Source organism: Capsicum annuum, unplaced genomic scaffold, assembly GCF_002878395.1.
Source record: "Capsicum annuum cultivar UCD-10X-F1 unplaced genomic scaffold, UCD10Xv1.1 ctg1714, whole genome shotgun sequence".
Classification (NCBI taxonomy): domain Eukaryota; kingdom Viridiplantae; phylum Streptophyta; class Magnoliopsida; order Solanales; family Solanaceae; genus Capsicum; species Capsicum annuum.
Genome location: NW_025822785.1, coordinates 313,036 through 334,762, shown reverse-complemented (window position 1 = coordinate 334,762; position 21,727 = coordinate 313,036). Strand labels below are relative to the sequence as shown.

General features: G+C 36.2%; 1 protein-coding gene across 1 annotated transcript; it reads left to right on the top strand.

Moving 5' to 3' along the window:
• The first annotated feature begins 20,268 nt into the window (after positions 1-20,268).
• On the top strand, positions 20,269-21,401 carry LOC124890399 (ATP synthase subunit a-like). Its single transcript, XM_047402232.1, has one exon. It carries the CDS (start codon positions 20,517-20,519, stop codon positions 21,369-21,371), a length of 855 nt encoding a protein of 284 aa, XP_047258188.1. The 5' UTR covers positions 20,269-20,516; the 3' UTR covers positions 21,372-21,401.
• Positions 21,402-21,727: the final 326 nt, after the last annotated feature.

Below are 21,727 nucleotides of genomic sequence, written 5' to 3'. Positions count from 1 at the left end.
GCCAAACTGTATTCATAATAAGTGAATGACACTAATAACATAAAACACAATTCCCAAACACTCAATTATGCCCCTTAAACATGGAAAAACTACCAAGAAACTCATTCGGGCATTTCACCGAACAGTTGGTGTGCACCTATAATTTGTGCTAATTTTAAGAAATTTTGGGTACTCAAGAATTCCCCAATGAAGTGCATACTACAAAAATAGCCACTACATTACTCAATAGCAATTTAAACACCACTAAAACACATAAATCATAGATTTAGTCTATTGTTCAACACATGCATTCCAGGGCCCATAAATACACATACAAGAGGAGATTAGAATCACACACCGGATGTTGGGTTGCAAAAACGGATGATATGAACTTAAAAGCCTCTTAAAACTGATGAAAATGGATAAAAATTTGGGTTTTTTAAAGGGATAAAAGTGTGGGAACCATTTGAGAGATGGTTCCCATTTTATAACAACTATTTTTGAGATCACAGTTAAGCCACCGCGATTGCGGTCACTCGGTAATCACGATCTCTATCAGCTCACAACGATCACGGGACCTAAGGCTTAATTCTAGACAAACTAAGTCTCGAGTTTGCGATCGAGATATGGTGACTTCGATCACGGCCCTTGAGACTAGTTTTCCATCCCTTATTTTTATCCCTCACACCTCTAATTCAATTCCACTTCACGTATTATCTCTCAACTTCTCAATTTAACCTTTACGGTACCATAATTTTCATGGATTAATCACAAATAAAAACACAAACTACTCTAATCAATCAAAATTTAAAGGATACAAGCCAATTTAGTGGTAATGATGGGTTTCCTCCCATCCAACACCTAATTTATTATCGCGGCACAATGTTCATCCATCATCGATATGGATCCTTAAGATTAAGTGACCCAATATCCACTCTTTCATTCACAACATCGATCACAGACACCACTTGTAGCTCTATTGGTTGCTTTTTAGTTTTGCATACACGGAAAAAGACTCCATCATCATGCACTTGAAACTTTATTTTTCCATACTGTATATCAACTAAAGCTCTTATTATTGCTAAAAATGGTCTCCCAAGTATGATTGGTATCTCATAATCAATATCACAATCAAGAATAACAAAATCCGCTGGGAGGATGAACCGATCAACCTTTATCGATATATCGTATTATACTCTAACCGATTTCTTAATTGAGAGATCCAAAATTAAGAGTCTCATGGTAATTGGTGTAGGAGCACCCAACCCAATCCTTTGATACAACACATATGGCATCAAATTAATGCCTGCTCTGAGGTCACACAATGCCTTTTCAAACTCGTATGATTCGATGGTGCAAGGGATTGCGAATGTCTCTGAATCTTTCTTTTTCTCTGCAATAACATTAGTCATGATAGAACTACAGCAATGGGTCACTTCAATAGTCTCACCATCCAAAAGCCATTTTTTCAACATCAAGTTTTTCATTAATTTAGGATACCTCGGGATCTCTTGAAGAGCCTCTAACAATGGAATATTGATTGAGAGGTTGCCAGGACTTGAAAAGAACTTTTTGAGCTTGGCATTGTTGTCTTTATTCTTCAACCTTTATGGAAAGGGTGGAGGAATTTTCATTATAGGTTATCGAGCATTTTGAGATTCATTCCCTATTTTGTTATCACCACTAATCACTTAAGGAGTTTCTTCCACATCACCATTCTTTTCATTTATCATTGGTTCCTCATCACCCTCTTTAAATGACTGTGAAGCTCCAATACTTGGCTTCCTGGACTATTTTCTCTTCGCATTCATTTTATCATCAAGAGACTTTTACACAATTTCAATTACATGCTCACCAAGATTTCTACCACTTTTAGTAACTATGGCCATAACTTAGGTATAATTCTTTGGATTTGCTATTGTGTCACTTGGTAGGCCTCCTTTTGGTCTAGCATTGGGTTGGGTCAAAATTTTCCCCACTTATATCTCCAATTTCTTGATGGAATCCGAATGTGAAATGAACATTTGGTTAAGTTGAGAAAAGGCGCTCTTCGTCTCCTTTCCCATTTTCTTGGTACCTTTAAAATGCATTAAAATTCTAACAAGTACATTCTTAGTTTTAAATTTTTTGGATCCACCGAGCTTGATTCCTTGTCCTTGAAATGATCATGAGGGGACAAATATTTATCACAAGTTCTCTTCTTATATCTCTAATCATGGTTTCTATCCATCTCTCTATCACGCCAATCACGATCCCAGTTTAGATCGTTCCAACCTTGATTCCCGCCTTGCCTTTGGTAGGTGAGGAGGGAACCTCCCGAATGGTTTGCCAAGAATATTATCTCTTCATTGAGTGATTTATCTTCATCCTCATCATAACTTTAGACACCTTGAAAGGCAACTAAATTGACCGCTTTGGGATGTGCTCCCATTACATGTTTGGTGAAGAGATCTAATTGGGTCATTACTTTGGGCATCTTTTCATATCTTTACTCGTCCTTCTTTCTTTGTTATTTGTTGACATAAGATGTGGCGGAAGACCTTATGTTTACTTTGAAGTCTCGAGTATGCTATCTCCAATATTTCTTAGTGACTTGCTCAAGTGGATTTGTCGTAACACCATATGACAACTTCACAAGAGAACCACCCGATGCATTGTCCACCACAGTATTTTTTAGTTGATCCAATTCCCTATAAACTATTTAGAGGAGCATCTTCTAAAGCACTTCATGGTTCGGGCATTGCTTGAGTTCGTCATTGAACTTTTGCCACACCTCATGTAAGGGCTCACCACTAAGTTGACAGAAATTTATAATTTCATCCCTTAGTTGTAGCATTCTAGATGGAGGAAAATATCTATCCCAAAAGGCATCCATAAGTTCGGCCCAAGATGTAATAGATCAGACAGATAGAGATATCAACCACAAAATTGCTTCACCCATTAAGAAAAATGAGAAAAGCCTCAACCGAATGGACTTTTGAGTAATATAAGCAATATTAAATGGGGCGCACACCTCAATGAAGTTTTCCAAGTGGAGGTTTGAATCTTTGAGAGCTTGGCTCCAAATAAGCCTTTCATTTGTAACATGTAGAGCATTACACTCGTGACATGGAATACCTCATTTTCCTTGGCCGGTGGGATGCAGATTGCACTCGTACGCCCCACATTATTAAGATGATCCTCATCCTCAAAGTGTCCATCAAATGAGCCTTCATTGCTCCTATTATGGCTTATGGTGTTGTGATTACTATGAAAATCACTTATCAAAACAAAAACAATAAATATGGTAAGCAAAATCACTATGAGTAACCCACGTTTACTAACAACACCACAAAAGAGAAAACTAAGTTTCACTCCCCAACAACGGTATCATTTTGATAATGCTCAACTTACACCATTATTTTGATGTAAGGCGGTCATTGTCAATATAAACCCAATAAGATTCGGGTTCGTATCCATAAGGAGTGCAAACTAGCTTTCTATACCATTTGTGTATTGTGAGTTAACTAGAAGTTAACCCATAATGCGCAACTAAAATAAAATATTAAAGTAAAATTTGGGGGTTTGTTGTAAATCTTCGTCAATAAAAATCATACAATCTCTAATGAGGGATTTAACAAGTGACTAGTAAAGCAAATTAAGAGAAACCTTGGTGTTATGCTACCTTAGGGGTCATTCTTGTGTGGGAATCAAAGGTTAGCTCGAGTTTTAGTTAAGGGTTTGGGTAGGCTAGATTTAAGGTATTAGTGTTAGTTTTTCAACAAAACACTAATTTTCACTCATGTATTCTTTCAAATACCTCATGAGCGTGAAAAATCATCAATCCAATACCTCATACTAACATCCTTATTTCTAAGATGATGCTTATGGACATAGCAAATCGACACAACATACCTATTTCTAAGATAATGATATGAGAGAAGCTAATTCAAATTATAGTGCACTATTATTCATTACCCATATCCCTCTTTCAAGGATGATATGGGATCCAAGTCAATTGGGATTTTCACCCACGATTCTCAACTTCAAACCTAGAGTAATAGGAAATCCCAACCTCCTTAACTAGTTATTTTGACTAACAATTAACACCCACACAAAGTTAACCACCTAATTTAACATAACTCTAAAATAAGAATTTAGCTACTCATGAAATTGGAGAAATGAAATATACCAAAGTTGACATTCAATGCATCCATTTAAAAGCAAAGCAAGAATAATTCAAACTTCAATCTCAAATTACAACTAAAAATCTCTTGAAAATTTACTATCAATTATTCTTTTCCAAAATTGGAATGTCTTCTGACTAATCAAAATTAGAAAATTGGTTCAAAGATCCCCCAATTGTGCAAGGATTTTTTCCTTTTGAGATTTGGGATGCAACTTTGTAAAATTTTCATTCTGCCCCTGTAGCTTTTTTGCACCACCGCAATCTCCACCACTTGACTGCATTCGCGACTCCCATGATTGCGGTGTCCCTATCGCGATCACCCTCTGGTTGACTTGTTGACTGGTCACGATTGCTGTACCTAAAGGTCGACTCTTGAGCCTGAATTTTAGCTTTTGTTCCTCTTGCTCCCATTTTATATTTTCCAGCTTGGGGCTTACCTCGAATACCAAAACCGAGAGCACAAGTGTGAAGAATGGACAAGAGACACAATACACTCCAAGGTCACCCCACATAAGGGCCTTTTGGTCATTTCTTTGGAGAAAAGAGGCGCCTATGGAGTGCATGGCCTTATTAAAGGCCTTTTGGTCTTTTTACTATGTAATAGTTAACCTAAGTCTTTAAATAGCTTTCTTTAGGTTATTTTACAGCAACTTTGAACATATTTTTGAGAATACTCTTTGAGTTTTTAAACAAGTATGGAATCACTTGACAAGTGTGGATTCACTTGTGGTCAAACGTGGATTTGTTTGGCGTTGGTTACCCGTTTAGAAACGGTGATTGCTTGGGGATTCCGGTTCCCTTGAGCCGTAAGAACTTGGTGTTACTTGCATGAATCTTTGGGTCTTAATATTTGATACACATTTTGGTTCTTAGTATTTTTGCATATGTATGTCAAGTTATCTATCTATTCTTTCATTATTGTTGTTTGTTCATCTTATTCTCGTGTTTGTGTTGTAATCTTAGTTTGGGTTGTTGGCTATTTTTGTATCCTTCTCGTATGTTTGATAGTTAGTTTTTATCATTTTGTATCAAGAGCAAGGCTTGATTTTGTTCCAACAACATCACTCTTGGGGTTGTTGCCTAGAAAATCTAAAAATCTTACAAAATAAGTTGTTTTTGTTGTTGTGTCTTAGCCAAAATTAAAGTTGTTCTTGTTGTTGTGTCTTGCCCGTAAGTTTGACCTTAGATCTAGGAGTCTTTTGTGTGTTTTGATTGTTTCTAGTATTGGCTTTTCATTACTAATACTATTTAAGTCTAGATCTAAAGTCTTGAGCTTAAAAAATGTGTTTTTTTGATGTTGTTGTTGAAGAATGGTGGCTTGAAAATGTGTAATTAATGCTCGTTGTTGAAAATTTGAGGTTGAACATGTGTTGTTGATGTTGGAGAGCCCAACGTGAACCTTAGAACTCTAAGTTTTCAAAGTTGTGTTCTTGGTGTTCTTCACCATTTTCATAACTTGTTGAAGAAAAAAGTGGTGGTTTGATCTTAAAATAAGGAGAAAGGGAGTGTAGTCTTTTTGTTTGTCATAAAAAAAGTCCCAAAATATACCAAAGATGTAAGAGGACAAAAAATACTTCCAAAAGACTAGTTACAAAAAGGGAGAAAGGAGGTTTTCCAAGACTAACCAAAAGTGGAAAGAGTCAACCACCTTTCAAAAAGGTGTTTTGCCCAAAAGATGCAAAGAAAGTCAAACACTTTTTGAATTTGAAAAAGGCTCCCAAACTTGTTGTTATTCCCTCCAAATCTGATTTTTCACTCATCCAACTTGAAAATTGAGCAATACAAATTTAAACAAGAAATTTTTCAAAAAAAATTCAACCAACCAAAGGCTGCCATGTCACTAAATCTGTACAACTCACGTTTTAGGCTCAAAATTTTGGATTCTTAGTTTCGTTTCTTTGTTTCTTTGGTTACATTATTTGATTCTAATAATAATTAGCAACTAGTAATCATCTACTAGGGTGTGAATTAGTTGTTTGAGTCCATTTCTTTCATGTCACCTTTTTGTTGTGTGCTTTTATCTTTTTGTAATTCGTTGTAATTTCTTGATTCAAGTCCATACATATTTTTCTTAAGTCATTTCAAACAAGAATCTATTCTGACCTTCTGCCACAATTGGAACCAAGTAACCTCATTGGAGTATAAACGGGATACCAATACTTACAACTCCAATTGAGTGATATTTCAAAGGTGTGATCTTGAGAGATTGTGAGGCTGATTTTTTTGTTTTTCTAACCTTAACTTGTTCTTTTTTGTTTAGCATTTGTTGATAGGTGAAATATTGGATGAAGGGGAAATGCCTAGTTGGGTTAGTTCTTTCATGAAAAAGCTTGTCATTTCCATGGATTGCCGATTGGGATATTTTGAAGGGAGGATGGAAATAATGGAAGGAAGAATGAAAGGGATGGAAGGTTCTTTTTCAAGATGAATGGACACCTTGGAAGTTCGTCTAGACTCCAACCATTTAAGTCCTAAAAACTACCATGCCTCATCTAGTGGACATGCTCCCAATACTTTCCCTGCTATAAATCCGGATACACTTCACCAAATATTTAATCCACCTAGACAAGTACGCGAACCAGCCCCTACTTATCCAAACAACCAAAACCAAATCCACCAAGAAGCCCCACAAAACCGAGAACCCCTAGAAATACCGAGATCCCCGCTAAATCGAAACCAACTAATGTAAATTAATGATATGGATGGTAAGGGTCCTTATGAAGGTGAGAATTAGATAAAGTGGCTCTCTTTATGAAATTTATGAGAAATAGAAGATGGGCTCATGGAGGAGGACATAGAGGCCGAGGGGGAAGGTTTGGTTTGGCTCATCATGGTAAAGGTAACTTGAGACACCATCCTCAAGTTCAAAAAGGACTTCAAGCGGATCAAGGGGGAATATGGGTAGAGACACAGGTCTTAATTCCATCAAGATCACTCTTTCTACTTTTAAAGGAACTAGTGAGTTAACTCCCCACAAGAAAGCCGCCGATGCTATTGCTCAACTTGAAAGGTATGCATTTACTTGGTGGGAGATAAAACAGTTACAAAGAGATAGAAATGACAATCTTGACCTTACGGATTGGGATGAATTGAAATCACTTATGAGAGAGAGATATGTCATGGAAAGGTTCAAGCAAGAGCAACTAAAAAGGCTTTACAATTTGAGGAAAGGAGATAGAAGTATGGAGGACTACTATGGGGAGTTTCAAAACTTGATCCTTCATCTTGATATTGGTAAACCACCAAATCATTGCATAGCTCGGTTCAAAAGTGGCTTAGATTATGAAATTATCTCTCAACTAGCTGTCCATAAGTTTGATCGAATAGAGGATCTTGTTGAAGCGGTCATTGAGGTTGAAAGGAACAATAATGCTAAGAAGACCTTCAAATGGAACAAGAACAAGAACTCCTACAAGTCCTTAGAAAAGAAGCCCGTTGATAGGGAAACCCAAAGGTATCCACCACGGCTTGAAAGTAACCTATCCTCCACTCTCAATCCTAAAGGAATTATTTACTTTAAATGTCAAGGTTGGTGTTATAAGGCTAATAAATACCCCAATTGAAGGAATATTGTGTTGGTGGAGGGTGATCCTTACTTTGTTGGGGGTAAAGTGACCCTAAATAGTGAGAAAATCCCTCAAGAGGATGATGGCAATAATGGTGAAGCCAAATTGGTAGCGGAAGAAGGAGATGTCTTTGTACCTTGTGGGTTGATGATGAAATCTCCTAATGAGGATGTTTTGCCTGAAGAAGGAGAGGTCTTGAATTTTAATCTTTTGATGAAGAAGAACCTAAATGATGAAGGTGAGGAGTTTCGGGTTCAAGAAGAAGGACTTGGTATCCAAACCAAACACTTATTTTTCACCATATTCAGCAAGCCGAGAGCAAGCTCAAGTCTTTGCTCCAAAGGTGTGTCCCTACACCCTCCTATTTCTAGTATCCTATGGAATGATAATGTCATTTACCCTAGAGTAGACAATGTTATGAACATATTTGATTTAAAGCTTGTGGTGGGTAAATGTTATTCCATTTTTGAAATTTCAATTTAAATGTTTGAATTTACATCGAGAGCTCAAGGTATACACTTTTTACTTTTTCAAGAAAAAAGAGTGAATGCTCGGAGAAGTAGGGCTTCTCACATGAATGGCACTTAAAATATTCAAGGAACTCTATAATACATGTACTCTAAACTAATTAATGTATGTCAATAATAATACATATCAAATGCAATGTATAAAAGATGCAAAATGTGATGAACAAGCTGTTGACGCTATTAAAGATTCATTTTTGAGGGTGTATTTTTGTTATTGGCAAAATGGTTCAGTGGACCCTTATACTATGTTGGTTTTGTAAGTTGGACACTTCTACTTACATTTTTGTCATCTAGATCCCTGAATCCACTAAAAAACAACATTTTAAACACTTTTTTGGTGAGTGTAACACACTCGCCCCATATCAGCTTCCACGTCATTTTAAATACTATATTAAATTTCACATCATTTTTAAAATGCCACTTAAAAATTTATAAAATAAAAAATTTAAATTAAAAATTAAAAAAAAAAGAAAAAAGGCCGAACTTCTTCCTTTTCTCTCTTCTCCATCTCTCCACTCTCTCTTCTTCATTAATTTTTCTTGGTTTCTCAATAACAATACACGTTCTCACTTGAAGCTTGAGGCAACTGAAAATTGGGAGGAAACAATTGATGATATCATCAATAATTTTTAGAAATAAAACCGACGATAACATTTTGGATTGGAGAGCAAATTAACAAGATATAATTTCATTACTTGTTATCTTTTGTGCCCAAAGTTGGGCTGTGAAAAAATTAAAATTTTGATGTTTTTCTACACTTTGTTTAAGATTATTCTTTGATACCCATATCTTGTTTTTCACAATTTTGAAGTTGGATTGTGAAAAAAATTAAAATTTTGATTTTATTATACACTTTGTTTAAGATTGTTCTTTATTTAAGATTGGAATTTTGGAAGTTGATGGCCATGGCTGTTTAAGGTTGTTCTTGGTTTAAGATTGGAATTTTGGAAGTTGATGGCCATGGCTATTGTTGCGCGGAGCTGGTGGGGGTGGGGTGGAGGTAGGGGACTGGTAGACGGCAGTAGGGTGGGGTATAGGAGGTTCTGGACGGGGGAGGGGTTTAGGGGAGGGCCTTTTTTATTTTATTTTTTAAATTTATTATTTTTAATTTTTAAAAATATATTTATAGTTGGGGGACTTATTTTTTAATTTTTTTAATTATTTTAATATAAAATTGACCCCCACTCTTATCCTAGGTACGTGCCTGCACGCGCCTCGTCCTAGTCAGCCCTTTTAATGTCACATAGGCCTGGTCAATGATCAAAGGGTTTGAAATATTGCTTTTTAATGGATTCAGAGGTCCAGATGACAGACATATAAGTAGAAGTGTTCAACTTACAAAATCGACATAGTACAAGAATCCATCAAACTATTTTGCCCTTGTTATTTAATTAACGTAAGAAGTGTTGTATTATTAGCAACAAAAAAAAAAACTTCAACCAAAAAAAAAAAGAAAAAAAAAACATCATCCCCTGATTCTTGGGTCTAATCAATATGGAATGACGTTCATACAATAAGGCTTTAAACCTTGGAATATATAGTAAAAATCAAGGCAGTCCAAGCTGTTGTAGTTTTTTTTTTCTTAAAAAATAATAATAATTACCAAGAACTTCTGGAAGAAAAATTGTCGTACAGCAAAAATCAAATGGGATACGTGCGTGCTATTCAAACATGATTCCACCTCATAAAATCACATAAATTGTCACAATTTTCGCGTGAGAGGTTTTAGTAGTGCAATTATGGTTTATCTATATCTATAATCTATAATATATATATATATATATATATATATATATATTAAAAGTGTGAAGGGCTTAAAAATATTATTTGTGTTATAAAATAATAAAGAATAAAGAAGAAGAGTAGAGAGAATAGAGAGAGTAATTCTTATTTCTCTTGAGGGATGAGAGATCATAAGATTGTAAATACAATGAACAAAACCTCTCTATTTATAGGAAAAATTTACTCCTAGTCTGAGTAAAAAACTGATGCTTTAAATCCTAATAGATATCAAAGTAGATTTTGATAGATCTTGATAGACATTCACTATAATATAAATACATTTATAACACTCCCCTTGAATGTCTAATTGGTAGATAATGTGCCTCGTTAAAACCTTGCTAGAAAAAATCCAGCAGACAAAAAATCTAGTGAAGGAAAAAGAGTACACATCTCTAATAATACGCATTTCGGCTGCCTCATTAAAAACCTTACAAGGAAAACCCAGTGGGACAAAACCTCGTAAGGAAAAAACAGTACAACGCGTATTAACTCCCCCTAATGAGAACATTCTTGAACCTGTGCATCCCAATCTTGTGCACCATCTTCTTAAAAGTTGTAATTGGAGAAGACTTAGTGAATAAATCAATCGTATTGTCAGTTGAACAAATCTGTTTCACGTTAATATCATCATTCTTTTGTAGCTCATGTATGTAGAAAAGTTTTGGCAAAATGTGCTTCGTTCTATCTACATTTATGAATCCTCCCTTAAGATGTGCTATGTATGCTGAATTGTCTCTGTATAAAATTGTGGGTAGATTGTCATATTTCACACCATATTTTTTTCGAATGAGATGTATCATGGACCTCAACCATACACATTCTCGGCTTGCTTCATGAATAGCTATTTTCTCAGCATGATTTGATAAAGTGGCTACGATAGACTGCTTTGTATATCTCCAAGATATGACAGTATCCCCACATGTGAACACATTGTATGTTTGAGACCGAGATTTATGTGAGTTAGATGAGTACCCAACATCAGCATGACTAGTAAGATCGGGACTGCAATATTTAGAATAAAATAAACTCATGTATCTTATCCCATTCCGATGTCTCCTAGTAGGAGTAGAAATATACCTTGCTAACAAATTGAGCGAAAGACTATATTGGGTCTTATAGTTTTTTACAAGATACATGAGTGCACCAATTATACTAAGATATGGTACTTCATAACCAATGCAAATTGGAATATTTCTTATTTCAGCAAATAATCTTATTGCTTTTGAAAACTCTCCAAGAGTTTTAATAATTTTCAAGCTATAAGCTTATACAATATAAGGATTATCAATAAGTTTCCCAGAAACTTTTATATTTTGAATCTTTAAAGAAGTTTTCATACAAATTTTGTCAAAGTGACGATATTCAACATTTTATGTGTGACATCTTCAAGTGTCTGGACTGCAAATCAAATAAGTTTTCACTTACCAAGATGCATCCTTTCATGTCACTTGATAAATGTTTCTATGTCAGCATGCTTAAACTAACGTAGAATTAAGATCCTCGTAATCTTTCACAATATTGCGCCAATATTGTGTCAAAGATATTGATGATATATCATTTAGTATCGGTTCACAATGCGACATAACATTTTGATATCTCCTCACTTCATTATTTTTAGGTACATGAACCATAAGATTTCATGAAGTGTTATGTCATAGGCTCTTCAAGAGCTCATTGCCTTCTTATTATGATTATTTTCTCCTTATTTTTCAAAGACTATTTCATTTGAAACCGATTAGTATACCAAGCTTCATGCATGCATAGACTTGTCCTTTAGAAACACAAAATAAGAGCACTTGTGCTTAATATGAGATGCTTTCACTATTTGACTTAAATTATATTTTGGATGAGGATCTGGTGATAATTCCTAACATATTTTATAGCGCTTATAATCTCCCCCTTATGTTAGGAAAACTAACATACATTCTCTACTTCTTTGAGGAATCCATCTTTGTGCATTATGGTATATTCACTAATCATATATCGCACATCAAAATTATTAGATGGAATAATTGGTTCCCGACCTTGAACCAATTGAGAGGGAAGGAATAATTATAATTTATTGGTCTAATGCATACAAGTGTTATTGTATTCAAAATATCATATTTCAAACCAACACATGAAGCTTTGTTCTCATTAGCGATGGTTTAGCTATTTATCCAAGGCACTCAATGCTAAACCATCATCATCAAGATAACTTTTTTGATTGCACAATTTGAAAATTATGTTCTTAACTCAATTTTATTGAGCAAGCAACTTTATGAATGTCAAACTACAAGTTGACAATGAATGTACATGTGATCATATTATTGATACATCTTTTCAACATATCACATGATAGGTGAACGGGCCCTTATTCACCTTTTATAATTTTCAGATTTGAAGGGATTCAATCCCAATATTAGTTGGTCCAACCAACTTATCATGAGAACAAACGACATAAATATTTCTTGAAGAATCTTCTAGTTCTTCAATACATGCACATCTTCGAGATGTCACAATCGTTCATATCAATTTATGAACTTTTATTCTAGTAAACTCCAAGTTAATCATGACATGTACTTTTTCTTTAGTAAATTTCAGATTTAATATTACATGAATAAATTTCAGATTTACTACTTCAGAAGTAGATTTTAAAATTATTCAACCTCTTTCGGAGGTGAGTTGTGATACAATCACAATCAAGTGAACGTTTGCATTACTAAGTTTCTCATTCCCCAGGAATGGAATATAATTGTACCGTAAGCCTATCAAATTATGATAGCTTATAACCTCTTTCAAGATTTTGCTACTTCAGAAGCAAATCGAGGCATATATACGATATAGAGAATTTTTTTCTCTCTAGCATATCTTATAATCATATAAGCGTATGGAAATATCATCACTTTTGATGATCATTATCATATTGTCTCTCTACGCATATATTCTTACATTCAATCACTTGTCTTCTTTTAGACATATTATGCACTTCTACCACATACACCTTAAGAATGAAGTAAGTTGTTATATTTTAGACTTATCATATATTGCTACCACATTCACTTCATGGAAGGGAGCATATTCAATGGGTCGAATTTCATGACTTTTCATCAAACACCCATTATTTTGTGTTAGCCATCACAATATCATCAATATGGTGTATTGAGATTCAAACTCAATATTTGATCCATATAAAGACGTCTTAGGCATGAATCAATGGGACTTGAACCCAACATATTATCATCCTTTTTGATAATATTGTTCTTGAGGAATAAATTTAAAATATAAATGGTTCCAAACCAATTATTTTTTCTCAAATCCAATAATAATTATATTAGTAGTAGCAAAAGAAAGATAACATAAAGAATTACTAACCTTGAAATCTTTCAAATTTATAATCTCACCTTGTTTGGCAGAGTCTCATGCTGATAACGTGTTATAAAATAATAAAGAATAAAGAATAAAGAAGAAGAATAGATAGAATAGAGAGAGTAATTCTTATTTCTCTTGAGGGATGAGAGATCATAAGATTGTAAATACAATAAACAAAACTCCTCTATTTATAGGGAAATTTACTCCTAGTCTGAGTAAAAGGCGGATGCTTCAAATCCTAATAGATATCAAAGTAGATCTTGATAGATCTTGATATACATTCACTATAATGTAAATATATTTATAACAGTTTGAATTTTTTTACCTTTATTAAAAGATCCCGCTTAAGACAAAATCGTCTTTTCACTATTTTTTTATATTTACTAAATTTTACCTATAAAACTTTTCCTATTATACTAAGTAACAAATTCTGAATTCTAGGATTTTGAACAATTAAGTTTTATACCTTATACGGTTCCTTTAGTAATTTACCCTAATAACATCCCACTAATCTTAAGAATAGGAGTAGTAAGTGGTGCTCACAATTAAACACTTTACCCACTGAAATTTCATTTTGATTTTTTTCAAATGATTTACATTTTTTTTAAATTTTATTGTAAGATTGAGTACGAATTGAAGAATTTAAGTTATGAAACTTAAGATTGAGCATGCTACTTTACCAGCTATTGATTTAATTTTATCTTTTTGGGTTTATTTTTGCAAGTAATTGAACTTCTTTTTTTGATTTATTAAAAGATTGAGCTTGAACACCTTGATCATAATTAACAATTGGACTAAAGCAATCTATCTTTTTGATGGAAGTATTATTTTATATTTATATGATCTATTGTCATATGCCATATTTATAGAAAATTCGATTGAAGACTCTTTATATATAGAGAACCAAAAAAAATATTGTTCTTCAATAATGATGTATTGCAAGGATTTGGGATGATAGTGGAGTCGGGTGGGTGTGAAAGGTATTACCAAAGATGCATATTGGCGTTTCTCATTTAAATCACTACCTATGTGTAGCCTGATTTATTTATTTATTTATTTATTTCGTCGTTTCCCTATGTGAAAGAATTTAACTTTGTTCATATTGCTTATCTCAATAGTTATATCTCTTTTCTTTAATGTTTATATAATTATTCCTTTCATGTTTGCAAGGTATTTACTATTTCCATGTTTGATTTTTCATACACGTTGATAAAGTTGAATTGGTACTTAGAAAGTGTTGTGTAGCTTGGTTGTGATATAATGTAGTTGTATTTTGTTTATTTGAATGTTGATTTTTGTTTATATATATATATATATGAATGTGATGATGTATATGTATTCTTGAGCATCTATAACATATTTAAGTCATCAAATTTACTTTCGTTATTTACTTTTTAATCAAAACATATTTTCTTGTATAATATCGAAGTGGTTTTATAAAATTGAACTTATTAAATCGAGGTACACACGCGAGGCACGTATCCTAAACTAGTATATATATATATGTGTGTGTGTGTGTGTGTGTGTGTTATAAATGTATTTACATTATAGTGAATCAAAACTCGCCTCCGAATGAGACGGAATAATTGAGAACAGTTTTGTAGACATCTACTTCTGAAGTAGTAAATTCAAAAATTTATTCATATAATAGAAAATCTGAAATTTACTAAAGTAAAAGGCACATGTCATGGAAAACTTGGAGTTTGCTAGAATAAAAGTTCATAAAGTGACATGAACAATTGTGATATCTCGAAGATGTGCATATTGAGTATTGGACATATAATGAAGAACTAGAAGATTCTTCAAAAATTATCAGTGTTGTTTGTTCTCATGATAAGTTGGTTGGACCAACTAATGTTAGGATTTGATCCCTTAAAATCTGAAAAGTATAAAGTGTGAATAAGGGCCCGTTCACCGATCATGTGATATGTTTTGAAAAGATGCATCAATAAAATAATCACATGTACGTTTATCGTCAACCTGCAGTTTGACATTCATAAAGTTGCTTGCTCAGTAAAATTTTGTTAAGATTATAACTTTCAAATTATGTAATCAAGACAATTCATCTTGATAATGATGGTTTGACATTGAATGTCTTCGATAAATTTGTAGACCATTGCTAATGAGAACAAAGCTTTATGTGTTGGTCTGAAATATGATATGATGCATACAATAGCATTTGTATGCATCCCGTGATTCTTTTTCTGTTCCTATATATATGGGTCCGTGCAGCATTTCCACGATATCGTTATGATCAATTAATGGGACTTGGCCAGAAAGTGTTCTTGCCTCTATCATTAGCTCGGCTAGTCCCCGTTTCTAGTGTTTTAGTCACCTTTCAATGGCTCCCTTAATTATGTGCGAGGGATTGCCCTATTTAGTAATGGGAAGCGGGCTAGTCCCCGAAAATGGCCCGCCCGTAAGTTCCTTTATCGTTGGGGAAAAAAAAGAAGTGATGCTCAAAATCCCTGTGGATAGGTTCATCCATTTTCGGTAGACAGGGAATTTGATGAAGTAGACATTGGATTGGACAGCGGCAAAGAGGGGCCTGATCCAGGAATGTCGGGAGCTTGCCTAAGGCCCAAAATGCACAGATGCAAGAAGAGAGGGTAAACAGTCGATTCTCGATGCAAAGAAGAGCTCTCTTTCACAAGTCCAGTGGTCGCTTGTTAAGGTAGTTTGCAACCTTCATTCTTAGAGTACAGGTAGTTGGATGTGACTTAGCAGTCTATAGAAGAGAGTGTCAGATGTGAGAAAGAGATAGACTGAGATCCTGAAATTGCCGTTAGAGTAAGATGTGGAACTCTTTTCTCCAACATGCGGTCACACAAGAAGGTTGGAGTAAGCTAGTCGTGCCTGCACTCCTAAAGGCTGAGAGCTTATTTAGAACAATAAGAGTCGTCGAAAGAGCAAACTTCTTCAACAATCGCTATTCTTTCTTACAGCTAACCATGAACAGCGTTCAGAGTCGATTCTGTAACAAGAACAGTGAGGAACTGTGCCTGACTCACAGCCACACTCCACTCCGTCTATTGCTCCTATAGGTTCTGCGGAATCGAAACTCCCTGTAGATAGTAAAAAATCATTTTTGTGTCCCGCCAAGCCAAGGAAAGAAGGCAAGGTGCCCTGGGAAAGGCTCAGACTAGTGTCAAGGTCAAGGCAAAAAGCTTAGTTATTTTCAACTCAGAGTTTCACTCACGGGATTTCTATTGAATTCAGAGCCACCAGGCATTGATTCATTGAGAGCAGACGATCACTAAGAAGACTTGAGGATAGGACGTGAGATCCACTACTTATGTGACCATCTGTCTGAGATTCATATCTTTCTAGTTTGATGAAACGCTTCTAAATTAAAGCTTCTAGAAAGACTCTTTCTGACTAGACAGTCAGATCTTTTATGTAGTGGTGCGTAGACTTTCGCTTCATGTGGGATTTATCTGAGAATCAACTGAGTTGAACTTCACTCGAGGGCAAATGCTTAACATCACTAGTTTAGTGCCTTGTACATAAGGAGAAGGACGACTGAAAGCAACTTGATAACTTCTGCCCCTAGTTTGAATACTGGCTACCAGCAGGCTTGACTTAACCATCTCCTCGTGATTGAACTCGCATTCAGCTGGTCTTCTTCCTTCGGTTGGCCTTGCGCTTGCTCGCCTGTCGCTCACTCGAATTTGCTAGACGCTTGTCTCTACTCATCTGGGCTGCATGACATCGTCTGGCGAGAATTCCACTTGCACTACATTTTCTGCCGATAACCTGAGCTTACAAAACATTGTAGTAGCCTTCGGCTACCGTCGGATTTGATCTCAACAATTGAACAATGAATCAAGGAATCTAATTTGATTTATTTTTAGGTAACCTGTTGCTCGAGGTGGGACTTGCAAGCTACCTTGCTTATACCGTGGCCTTGCTTGCGCTACCTTGCCTCGCACGCAAGCAACCATTGCGAGCAACTCGCCTTGCTTGCTCTGCGCAACCTCAGTTGACACTCATCAAACTCGACTCTCTTCTTATATAGAAGACACTAATAACGCGGGGGGCCTGCCCTCTCCTGTTGGCGAATCTCCTTGCTATTGTTATTTCAAATATATATCCCATTCCTGCCTGTCCTGTGGCACATGCGGTACCAGCTCTTGTTCTTGATGTGGCTCTTTCGGAAGTTACGGAAGATAGTATAGATTCTCCTATTCTTTCTTCGGCAGTTGTGGATGCGCTTTACTTCTTTCTGAGTATCTTAGTGCATCTATCTTATTCAAGCTATGGATCTTATATAGAAAAGGAGTGTGAAAGCCCATCTGCGGCTACCAAGAGAAGGGAACTGCCCATTTTGGGAACCATTGAAGGCCGCCATCAACTTCCATCCGAAGGGGCACCAGTTCTCCATTTATTTCTTCCTCTCTTGCCCTTCGCTGGATAGAAGCTATCAAGCCCTCCCGGTCATCGAAGCTCAGAAGCGGTAATTCGCATCTCAAAATGAATCTCTTTCTTTTGTCCTTTAGGTTTCCCTCAACTTCAAATCCATCTGCCGCCCCCGTATACTCTGCTTTCGGAGAGCCGAAACCAGGGACGAGATATGAAGCCACCTTTCCTAGTCTCAATTGGTATTCCCATCGTTTAGTGAAGGCTTGAAGCCATCTCCATTCATCAAAAACTATCAATTACGAGTCCGGGGCAGGCTAACCACCAGCATCTTATCTCTTTTCATCATTTTCGGTGACACTAATAGAAAGGAAGTACTTGCCAACGAACCTTGACTCTCTACTCTCTCCCAGCGAATCAAAAAATCTAGTGCGGTCAGGAAATGCATAATTTGGATTGGAATCTTGGGATTGAGAGACAGATATTCACCAGGTCCGATATTTGATCATTTACCGCTCACTCTCTTCTTTCTGCACTGGATCGAATCAATTAGATGGGTCACTAGGAACGGATTATCTTATTGGCTACTCCGATGCCGGTTCATACCCCTCGTAAGATTGAGGATACATCGTAGGTTTTATTGCTTTTGATCCCTTTCTTTCTCCGCGGAGAAAAAGCTAGGTCAAGGGGAACCACCTACCACTGAACCTGTGGACGGGATCAAAGAATCAATCAGTGGAATTTTTAGGCCTTAGCCCTTCTCCTCTTTTCCCCCATCCACTATCCCTTAGCCTTAAGAACAACCAAACCACCGGTCAATCGACCGACAGTGAACCAAATCCACATTTTCAAACAATGAATCTAATTCAAACTCTCTCAAGAAGCTCGTGGTTTCGGAATCGGCTGCCCGAACCATCCATACAAACCATCTCCCGGCCGGAAATGAGACCTGGTGGAGCAGCTTTGCTAGCCATCTCGTTCCCCTCTTCCCCGCATCAAAAGCATCCTTTCTTTTATCTCAATCTCTCACAAGGGTATGTTTTCCATCATTACTCAAAGTTTCTAAGGATCCATGGAAATCAACAGCTTAGCAAGCTAGGGTTGAGTGGAGAAAAAGATGGACTCGACTTCTCTTCTCGCTCGGATGCAGACATAGATGGAGAGTTTAACTGGTTCATAAAAACAGAGAGTTGGATCCGCATCGGAAGGAGGATCAGGAGAAGAAAGCAGGCAGTGTATAAAGGGAGACTGGGAAAGAGCAGGGCTTGAACTTCCGGTTCGAGGTCACAGGATAGAAAGGATTCCTTTGAACGCGTCATTGATAGTTCCATGTAGTCAAGTTGATGGCACAGATTTAATCTGCCTCTACTTTCTCAATATCAATGAATATATAGCTTGAACCCCCAAACCCTGATTTCGAAATGTCGTAAGTGATATTCGAAATCACTGAATGTGTATTGATTGCCGCTTGAGTAGGTAGGATAAGTCTCGGAATCACCATTGGGGTTATTTAGATTCTGCCGACCCAAAAGCTATTCCGCGGGTTAGACACCTCGTGCAATGTGTCAGTAGCCATTCTGACAGGCAGTAGACACTACTACTACTGAAAGGGCAGTCAATCTTGCTTAATTACACTTTCACTTTGCCACATCAGTACGAGAAGGCGGACATTGGTGCGTGGTAAAAAAGTTTGAGTTTTTATTTAAGAATTTTCTATTAATAAGCATCCCTATTTTTTGGATAGAATAGAGAATGTGCATTCCTTAGGGGAACTATAGTCTAGGTCAGAGCTGAGTTAATTATAGCTTTTGATCCATAGGATAGGAAAAAAGGAAGGAGAATAATAAGAATAAGTTTTCCATAAAGAGCTCACGAGACTCCCCATACGAAGAAAGGAGCGACCCGCTAGATTCGAATTAGCATATAGAAAAGTGGAATCCGTTCTAAATTCCCCTAATTTCTTTCTCTCCTGTCATGAGGAGTCGCTTTGGTGACGCAGTTCGGCAAATCCCACCTATATTTCCGGAGCTGAATCAGCAGGACGATCCAAAATATTAGGTGGCCCACGGGCATAGAAAAAAAGAAAGACAATTAAAAAACAATTGTATGACCGATAGTAGTACATGGCTGACTTGGAACTAATTATTGAAAACCATAAATGAGTTTTATATATTCGAAAGCCTACTCCCAATAGAAACTATGAAATCCACACTCTAAAAGGTTATAGTAGACATCAGATAGATAAGATAGGTCTAGCACGTGGAAATACTCTTTAATGGAACTTTAGCCTTAGCTGGCCATGCCCGAAGTCCTTACCTTAACCGCAAGGAAGGGGATGCCGAAATAAAATAAGGATTCAATCCAGCCACAGGTTCCCCTATGGCTACCTTGTAAAGTTGTGAAAAAGCAAAGAAAGAATGGCTATAAACATCATCGACCTTTCATTGATCTTTTGCTCCTCGGGCGTTTGCCAGTCGATCAACCAAGAAATGAGTTGGTCGAGGTGGAGTGACTGAAATATCTCTGACGTCATCAAAATATCTCCCTTATACAGGAACACATAGCCAAAGAAGAAGACGCTTTAAGATGATCCCCAGAGTTGTGTTCGCTATTCTAAAAAAGAAAGAAAGAGATTTTTTTGAGATTCTCAATTCTGCCTTTTTTGATCCCATGCTTTCCGTTGGTCAACAACCAACTAAAGTGCTCTATACTTCTTCACTACTCCTACAGGCTTGACGGAGTTAAGCTGTATTGAGGGAATCGTTTTGTCTCAATCAATCAAGAATGCCTCAACTAGATAAATTCACTTATTTCACACTGGATCTAGCGCAGATCGTCTCCAGCCCACTTGAACAATTTGATATAATCCTATTGATTCCTATGAAAATAGGAAACTTATATTTCTCATTCACAAATCCATCTTTGTTTATGCTACTAACTCTCAGTTTGGTCCTACTTTTGGTTTATTTTGTTACTAAAAAGGGAGGAGGAAACTCAGTACCAAATGCTTGGCAATCCTTGGTAGAGCTTATTTATGATTTCGTGCTGAACCCGGTAAACGAACAAATAGGTGGTCTTTCCGAAAATGTTAAACAAAAGTTTTCCCCTCGCATCTCGGTCACTTTTACTTTTTCGTTATTTTGTAATCCCCAGGGTATGATACCTTATAGCTTCACAGTTACAAGTCATTTTCTCATTACTTTGGGTCTCTCATTTTTTATTTTTATTGGCATTACTATAGTGGGATTTCAAAAAAATGGGCTTTATTTTTTAAGCTTCTTATTACCTGCAGGAGTCCCACTGCCATTAGCACCTTTTTTAGTACTCCTTGAGCTAATCCCTTATTGTTTTCGAGCATTAAGCTCAGGAATACGTTTATTTACTAATATGATGGCCGGTCATAGTTCATTAAAGATTTTAAGTGGGTTCGCTTGGACTACGCTATGTATGAATGATCTTTTATATTTCATAGGGGATCTTGGTCCTTTATTTATAGTTCTTGCATTAATCGGTCTGGAATTAGGTGTAGCTATATCACAAGCTCATGTTTCTACGATCTTAATCTGTATTTACTTGAATGATGCTATAAATCTTCATCAAAGTGCTTATTTTTTTATAATTGAACAAAAGCGAGTCTGAATGGGTATACTTAGTCGTGGAGCATTCCGAGTCTTTTCTTTAGGGATCGTTCCTGCGCATCTCCTTACTTTATAGCAGTTATTGCTCCAGTTCCAGAAGGTATATAGCTCTCGCCTCAGCTTTTTCTTTGAAATCGGAGACTGTTCCAATTTCCTACTGAGATAGGCAAGCGGAGGGAGAACTAGACGTATCTTTCTAGGCAAAGACAGGTTAGAATGGATAGCTCGCGGGTGGGATTGACGGGATAGATCACTATTGCAGAAGGAGGTAGAACCGGGGAAAGAATTATGGCTATAAAGGTCCTCGCCCTCTTAGGCACATGGTTCTAAAGATTCAATCTCAAAGCGGTACTAAAG